An 8,547-nucleotide genomic window follows, 5' to 3' on the forward strand; every position below is an offset into this window, starting at 1 on the left:
GAGGACCTAAACCACTCCAACTGTCATTCCAAAGGGAAATTGAACACCCATCTCCAACATTGTATTTAAAGTTGTTAATAAAAATTCTCCAAGCACGATTGTCAGTACAACAAGCCTTTTTTATTCCTTTCCAAATGAAGGACTTTTTTAAACATCACCATTCAACAACGAGTTCCAATTCGTGGTGTTTGAACAACTTGAGATAATATTATACCAAAGAGATTCTCTTTTGTTAATTCTCACCTTTCATACCCATTTAAAATGCATGCTTTGATTTCTTACTTTAAGATTATGAATACACCCAAACCTCCATCTTTAAAGTCTTGGCAAATAGATTTTCAAGAGACCTTAGACAACACCCTAGATGAAATATCTCCCTTCCACAAAAAACGAATCATATACAACTCTAATCTATTTTTGAACTGCTCCCGGCATATTGAATAACGACATGAATAGACAGACACACTAAAACGAATCGATTTAATGAGAACTAACCTTCCAGCCGGAGATAATAGAGAACCTTTCCACAAAGCCATACGAGATTTGAATCGTTCAACCATTTGATGCCAAGACCAAGTAGAGAGCGTCCTATTCGAGAGAGGAAGCCCTAGATATTTAATAGGAAAATAATAAACTTTGCACCCAACAATCTGCGCCGCATTCAACAAATAATCCTCATTCACAATTATTTCCCATAATAGAGCTTTTATGAAAATTAATTTGAAGACCCGATATCAGTTCCAAACAGCGAAGGATACGAGTTAATTTCTAAGCTTCTCAACATCATAAGGCATATACAAAATGGTGTCATCTGCAAACTGCAGCAGAGATAAAGGGTCATGGTTCTCTGGAAAGACAAAACCTCGAGTGAACCCTAACTCTTCCGATTTGTTCAAGAGTCGTTTCAAACCCTCAACCGCAATGTGAAATAAATAAGGTGATATTGGATCTCCTTGACGAACACCTCTCCTAAGGGGAATTGGGTCAGCAGGACTACCATTCACAAGCATAGACGTAGAACCCAAAAACAAGCAGCAAGACATCCATTTAATCCACTTCTCTGGAAAATTCATGCAACTCATAACAGATTGCAAATAATCCCAACCTATACTGTCAAAAGCCTTTTGGAAATCAAGCTTGAGAACAAGTAATTTTTCCTTTCGCCGAGTTGCCACATGGATCTGCTCATTCGCAATAGTAGAGCATTCTAAGATACTTCTACCTTTCAAAAAGGCATGTTGATCGGTTGAAATCACACCAGAGAGCAATGGTGCAAGTCTCCGAGAAAGCACCTTAGAAAGCAGTTTATATATACCGTTGACAAGGATAATCGGACGGTAAACTTGTATATTGGTTGAACCTTCCACTTTAGGAATCAAAACAACAAAAGACAAATTAATGCCTTTGGGTAAAATATTAAAACGCTGGAAATTGTCAAACAATTCCATGATAGCCTTTTTTATCACTGGCCATGCTTTTCTATAGAAATAGAAATTAAAACCATCCGGACCCGGTTCTTTTTTTATACCACATGAACAAAGAGCATGGAAGACTTCGGTCTCCTCAAAAGATTTAACCAAAAAATCCCCCTGCACAGTGTTGAGTGTTACAAAGTTTATAACAGAGATGACAAAATCGGTTGTATCCTACCGACTATAGAGTTTATAGTAAAACTCTCTGATGTGAAAACAGATATCCTGAGGCTCAGTATAAATAATCCCATCCACCAGAATAGAAGCAATGTAATTATTTCTATAGTGATTCGAAGCTATGCTGTGAAAAAACTTCGTGTTCTTATCATCCTCTAAACTCCACTTAAGCCTTGATTTCTGGATCAAAAGAGATTCCACCCTTTTCTCCGCCTCCCACAGAGCTAATTTAAGATTGCAATACTCGGTCTTCTCCTCTTCAGTCAACAAATTGCTCTCTGTGGCAATATCATGTGGATGGATTTTTTGCAAAAGGTCCTTGATTTTCTTAGCTTGATCACCGAAAACTTTCACATTCCAAACTTTAATTTTTTGTCGTAATTCTCTAAGCCTCTACACAAGATTATGAGAATTTTCACAGACCAAACTCCAACTGTCATTGACAAAACCACCAAATCATGATCCCGCCAAGCATCAACCGAACTAAACGGTTTTGGACCCCAATCTATGCCATTTTCAGAGCGGAAACAAATACGAACATGGTCCGATTGGCCACTCGGCAGAGTAGTTAAGGTCATATTCGGCCATAAAGGACATGCAGTTGCCGAAATCAAACATCTATCTATGCGAGATTTGGAGTAAGAGTTTTGCCATGTTAAAAGCCTTCCTTGCAGAGGTAGATCCAGCAATTCACAGTTGTTGACAAAATCACGCAAAGCTAGCATCAATGCAGTAAAACCCTTACTATTCAACCTTTCTTCAGGAGCCATGATTTCATTAAAGTCACCACTAACAAAAATGATACCCATAAAACCCATAAGGTGGTTCAATTCATGCGGTAATAAAGATCTATCAGATGTCACGTTACTAGCACAAATAAGGACATGACGATACAAGGCATTATTATGAGCAAAATCCATACAAATCGATCTAGCACCCTTCAAAACATAAACATTATTCAATAAAACCTTATTCCAAATGTTCAACAAACCACCCGAAGCACCAATAGAAGGAACAAAATAAAAAGAGAAATCTAGATTAGGCCATATTTTCCTAACAAAAAATTCATCGGTGAGTTCTTTTTTAGATTCCACCAAGCCAATAAAAGATAAATTATGTGCAGAGACCATTTTTCGAATAAAAAGCTGTTTCATATTAAACAGAAGACCCCCTCTACAATTCCATGATACAAAACACGGCGGTAATGACATAAAAGAGATAAAAAAACCTTGGAAAATTAGAGAGTTCAGGCATGCTTAAGATTCCCAATCAACCTCTCTGTCAAATCTTGTAATGTTGCTGCCTTTGTTTCTTCTCTGAAGACACCTAGATCAAACCCAATACGCCATGTCTTTTGAACTTCGTTTTCAAGAACAGAACATGCATTCTCTTCTGTAACAGTTTGGTTTTTCCGATTCATGTTAGCGATATCCTCATCAGAGATTTAATTTTTCTCCTCGACTTGACTTATTGAGAATGAGTGCATGATGCCCAAGTAATCAATTTTTTTAAGTGGTCGACGCATACCAGAGGACTGAACTCCCTCTACGTTATCCGTTCCATTTATCTTAGCTTGCTGAACTGAAGAATTTGGAATAGTGCCCTTTACCCTGACCTGCAACTACTCGTTATCCTGTGTACTGCTGCAACTCCTTCCTGATGGTGAGCCCGACTGAACGGTGGAGAAAACCTGCTGCTGAATTGTTCCTCTGTCGTTATCAAAACCAATATGTGCTGAGCTAGTTAACAGTCTGCGGTTTGCATCTCTGATAATCGTAGCTTGCTGTTGCTCAAAACCTTTCCTTTCTTCGACTGTCTCATAATGAGCAGGTTTACCCATCAAGGAATAACTATTAAATAATTCCTCTATCGAAATATTCTGCATATCAGAATTTAGTTTCTCCTTTTCATTACTAACCAACACCGGTAAAACAAACTTTTCCAAGCCATGTTCTTTATTGTCAGATATTAGGTTCAAAGGAGACTTGACTACGTCCTCCCATAAAGTGTAATTTCTGACGAAGCCCGATGCATACGTAGAATTTTCATACTCCCGCATGTCAAAGCCAACAGGTATGGTAGTTTCCGTTGTAAACGTTTGGTTTAAATCGCCAAAAAGGTGAAACATTTGGATTTTTTTCGTAACGTTTGTAACGTGTGGCTTAAATCGCTAAAAAGGTGAAACATTTGGATTTCTTTCGTAAAGTTTGTAAACGTTTGGCTTAAATCGCTAAAAGGTGAAGCGTTTGGATTTGTTTCGTAACGTTTGTAAACGTTTGGCTTAAATCGATAAAAAGGTAAAACGTTTGGATTTGATTCGTATAGTTTGTAAATGTTTGGCTTAAATCGCTAAGAAGGTGAAACGTGTGGATTTGTTTCGTAGCGTTTTTAAATGTTTGGCTTAAATTGCTAAAAAGGTGAAACGCTTGGATTAGTTTCGTGACGTTTGTAAACTTTTGACTTAAATTGCTAAAAAGGTGAAACGCTTGGATTTGTTTTGTAAACGTTTGGCTTAAATTGCTAAAAAGGTGAAACATTTGGATTTGTTTCGTAACCTTTGTAAAAGTTTAACTTAAATCGCTAAAAAGGAGAAACGTTTGGATTTGTTTAGTAACATTTGTAAACGTTTGGCTTAAATCGAAATAAAGGTGAAATGTTTGGATTTGTTTCGTAACTTTTGTAAACGCTTGGTTTTAATTGCTAAAAAGGTGAAACGTTTGGATTGGTTTCGTAATGTTTGTAAAAGTTTGGCAAAAATCGCTGAAAAGGTGAAATATTTGGATTTGTTTCGTGACGTTTTAAATGTTTGGCATAAATCGCTAAAATGGGAAAACATTTGGATATGTTTCGTAACGTTTGTAAACGTTTGGCTTAAATTGCTAAAAAGGTGAAATGTTTGGTTTTGTTTCCTAACATTTGTAAACGTTCGGCTTAAAACGCTAAAAAGGTGAAACTTTTGGATTTGTTTCGTTATGTTTGTAAACGTTTGGCTTAAATTGCTAAAAAGGTGAAACACTTGGATTTGTTTCGTAACGTTTGTAAATGTTTGGCTTAAATAGCTAAAAAGGTGAAATGCTTGGTTTTGTTTTGTAACATTTGTAAAGGTTTTGTTTAAATCGCTAAAAATGTGAAACGTCTGAATTTGTTTCGTAGCGTTTTAAACGTTTGGTTTTGTTTCATAACGTTTGTAAACGTGTGGCTTAAATCGCTAAAAAGGGAAAACATTTGGATTTGTTTTGTAACATTTATAAACGTTTGACATAAATTGATAAAAAGGCAAAACGTTTAGATTTGTTTCTTAACGTTTGTAAACGTTTGGCTTAAATCGCTAAAAAGGTGAAACGTTTGGATTAGTTTCGTAATGTTTGTAAACGTTTGGCTTAAATCGCTAAAAATGTTCAACGTTTGGATTTGTTTTGTAACGTTTGTAAACGTTTGGCTTAAATTGCTTAAAAGCTGAAACGTTCGGATTTGTTTCAAAACCTTTGTAAATGTTTGACTTAAATCACTTAAAAGCTGAAACATTTGGATTTGTTTCAAAACGTTTGTATTTTTTTGGCTTAAATGGCTAAAAAGGTGAAACGTTTGGATTTATTTCGTAACGTTTGTAAATGTTTGTTTTAAATCGCTAAAAAGGTGAAACGTTTGGATTTGTTTCGTAACGTTTGTACTAAATTACTAAAAAAGTGAAACGCTTAGATTTGTTTCGGAACGTTTGTAAACGTTTGGCTAAAATTGCTAAAAAGGTGAAACGCTTGGATTTGTTTCGTAACGTTTTAAACGTTTGGTTTTGTTTTGTAATGTTTGTAAATGTTTGGCTTAAATCGCAAAAAAGGTGAAAGGTCTTGTTTTGTTTCGTAGCGTTTGTAAACGTTTGGCTTATATCGCTAAAAAGGTGAAACATTTGGATTTGTTTCGTAACGTTTGTAAACGTTTGGGTTAAATTGCTAAAAAGGTGAAACGTTTGGATTTGTTTCGTAACGTTTATAAACGTTTAGTTTAAATCGCTAAAAAGGGGAAACTTTTGGATTTAAATTGCTAAAAAGGTGAAACGTTTGGATTTGTTTCGTACCGTTTGTAAACGTTTGGCTTAAATCGCTAAAAAGGTGAAACGTTTCGATTTGTTTTGTAACGTTTGTATACGTTTGGCATAAATTGCTAAAAAGGTGAAACACTTGGATTTGTTTCGTAACGTTTTAAACGTTTGGTTTTGTTTTGTAATGTTTGTAAACGTTTGGCTTAAATCGCAAAAAAGGTGAAACGTCTTGTTTTGTTTCGTAGCGTTAGTAAACGTTTGGCTTATATCGCTAAAAAGGTGAAACACTTGGATTTGTTTTGTAACGTTTGTAAACGTTTGGCTTAAATCGCTAAAAAGGTGAAACATTTGGATTTGTTTCGTAACATTTATAAAGGTTTAGTTTAAATCACTAAAAAGGGGAAACTTTTGGATTTAAATTGCTAAAAAGGGGAAACGTTTGGATTTGTTTCGTACTATTTCTAAATGTTTGGCTTAAATCGCTAAAAAGGTGAAACGTTTCGATTTGTTTTGTAACGTTTGTATATGTTTGGCTTAAATCGCTAAAAAGGTGAGACGTTTGGATTTGTTTCGCAACGTTTATAAACGCTTGGGTCAAATTGCTAAAAAGGTGAAACTCTTTGGATTTGTTTCGTAACGTTTGTAAACGTTTGGCTTAAATCGCTAAAATGAGGAAACGTTTGATTTGTTTCGTAACATTTGTAAACGTTTATATTTGTTTCATGACGTTTGTAAACGTTTGGTTTTGTTTCGTAACGTTTATAAACGTTTTGCTTAAATTGTTAAAATGGGGAAATGTTTGAATTTGTTTCGTAACGTTTGTAAACGTTTGGCTTCAATAGCTAAAAAGGTGAAACGTTTGGATTTGTTTCGTAACGTTTGTAAACGTTTGTTTTAAATCACTAAAAAGATGAAACGTTTGAATTTGTTTCGTAACGTTTGTATTAAATTACTAAAAAGGCGGAACGCTTGGATTTATTTCGGAACGTTTGTAAACGTTTGCCTTAAATTGCTAAAAAGGTGAATTGCTTGGATTTGTTTCGTAACGTTTTAAACATTTGGTTTTGTTCTAAAATGTTTGTAAACGTTTGGCTTAAATCGCAAAAAAGGTGAAAGGTCTTGTTTTGTTTCGTAGCGTTTGTAAACGTTTGGCTTATATCGCTAAAAAGGTGAAACATTTGGATTTGTTTCGTAATGTTTGTAAACGTTTGGGTTAAATCGCTAAAAAGGTGAAACGTTTGGATTTGTTTCGTAACGTTTATAAACGTTTAGTTTAAATCGCTAAAAAGGGGAAACTTTTGGATTTAAATTGCTAAAAAGGTGAAACGTTTGGATTTGTTTCGTACCGTTTGTAAATGTTTGGCTTAAATCGCTAAAAAGGTGAAACGTTTCGATTTGTTTTGTAACGTTTGTATACGTTTGGCATAAATTGCTAAAAAGGTGAAACGCTTGGATTTGTTTCGTAACGTTTTGAACGTTTGGTTTTGTTTTGTAATGTTTGTAAACGTTTGGCTTAAATCGTAAAAAAGGTGAAACGTCTTGTTTTGTTTCGTAGCGTTTGTAAAAGTTTGGCTTATATCGCTAAAAAGGTGAGACATTTGGATTTGTTTCGTAACGTTTGTAAACGTTTGGCTTAAATTGCTAAAAAGGTGACGTTTATAAATGTTTAGTTTAAATCGCTAAAAAGGGGAAACTTTTGGATTTAAATTGCTAAAAAGGCGAAGCGTTTGGATTTGTTTCGTACCGTTTGTAAACGTCTGGCTTAAATCGCTAAAAAGGTGAAACGTTTGGATTTGTTTCGCAAGGTTTATAAACGCTTGGGTTAAATTGCTAAAAAGGCGAAACTCTTTGGATTTGTTTCGTAACGTTTGTAAACGTTTTGCTTAAATCGCTAAAAAGGGGAAACTTTTAGATTAAAAACGCTAAAAAGGTGAAACGTTTGGATTTGTTTCATACCGTTTGTAAACGTTTGGCTTAAATCGCTAAAAAGGTGAAACGTTTCGATTTGTTTTGTAACGTTTGTATATGTTTTGCATAATTTTCTAATAAGGTGAAACGCTTGGATTTGTTTCGTAACGTTTTAAACGTTTGGTTTTGTTTTGTAATGTTTGTAAACGTTTGGCTTAAATCGCAAAAAAGGTGAAACGTCTTGTTTTGTTTCGTAGCGTTTGTAAAAGTTTGGCTTATATCGCTAAAAAGGTGAAACATTTGGATTTGTTTCGTAACGTTTGTAAACGTTTGGCTTAAATCACTAAAAAGGTGAAACATTTGGATTTGTTTCGTAACGTTTATAAACGTTTAGTTTAAATCGCTAAAAAGGGGAAACTTTTGGATTTAAATTGCTAAAAAGGGGAAGCGTTTGGATTTGTTTCGTACAGTTTGTAAACGTTTGGCTTAAATCGCTAAAAAGGTGAAACGTTTCGATTTGTTTTGTAACGTTTGTATATGTTTGGCTTAAATCACTAAAAAGGTGAAACGTTTGGATTTGTTTCGCAACGTTTATAAACGCTTGGGTTAAATTTCTAAAAAGGCGAAACTCTTTGGATTTGTTTCGTAACGTTTGTAAACGTTTGGCATAAATCGCAAAAAATTGAAACGTTTGGATTTGTTTTGTAACGTTTGTAAACGTTTGGCTTAAATTGCTAAAAAGGGGAAACGTTTGGTTTTATTTCGTAACGTTTGTAAAAGTTTGAAATTGCTAAAAAGGTAAAACGCTTGGATTTGTTTCGTAGAGTTTGTAAACGTATGGCGTAAATCGCTAAAAAGGTGAAAAGTTTGTATTTGTTTCGTAACGTTTATAAACGTCCGGCTTAAATCTCTAAAAGGGTGAAACATTTGGTTTTGTTTCGTAATGTTTGTAAA

The 8,547-nt window shown here is 34.7% G+C and overlaps 1 protein-coding gene across 1 annotated transcript; it reads right to left on the reverse strand.

Annotated features, from left to right (window-relative positions):
* Positions 1 to 1,646: 1,646 nt before the first annotated feature.
* On the reverse strand, positions 1,647 to 3,069 carry LOC126672566 (uncharacterized). Its single transcript, XM_050366520.1, has 3 exons — positions 2,924 to 3,069; positions 2,084 to 2,822; positions 1,647 to 2,042 (listed from the first exon to the last, which is right to left on the reverse strand). The coding sequence occupies exons 1-3, from the start codon at positions 3,067 to 3,069 to the stop codon at positions 1,647 to 1,649; spliced, it is 1,281 nt and encodes a 426-aa protein (XP_050222477.1).
* Between the last annotated feature and the right edge of the window lie 5,478 nt (positions 3,070 to 8,547).

Source organism: Mercurialis annua, linkage group LG3, assembly GCF_937616625.2.
Source record: "Mercurialis annua linkage group LG3, ddMerAnnu1.2, whole genome shotgun sequence".
NCBI classification, from domain to species: domain Eukaryota; kingdom Viridiplantae; phylum Streptophyta; class Magnoliopsida; order Malpighiales; family Euphorbiaceae; genus Mercurialis; species Mercurialis annua.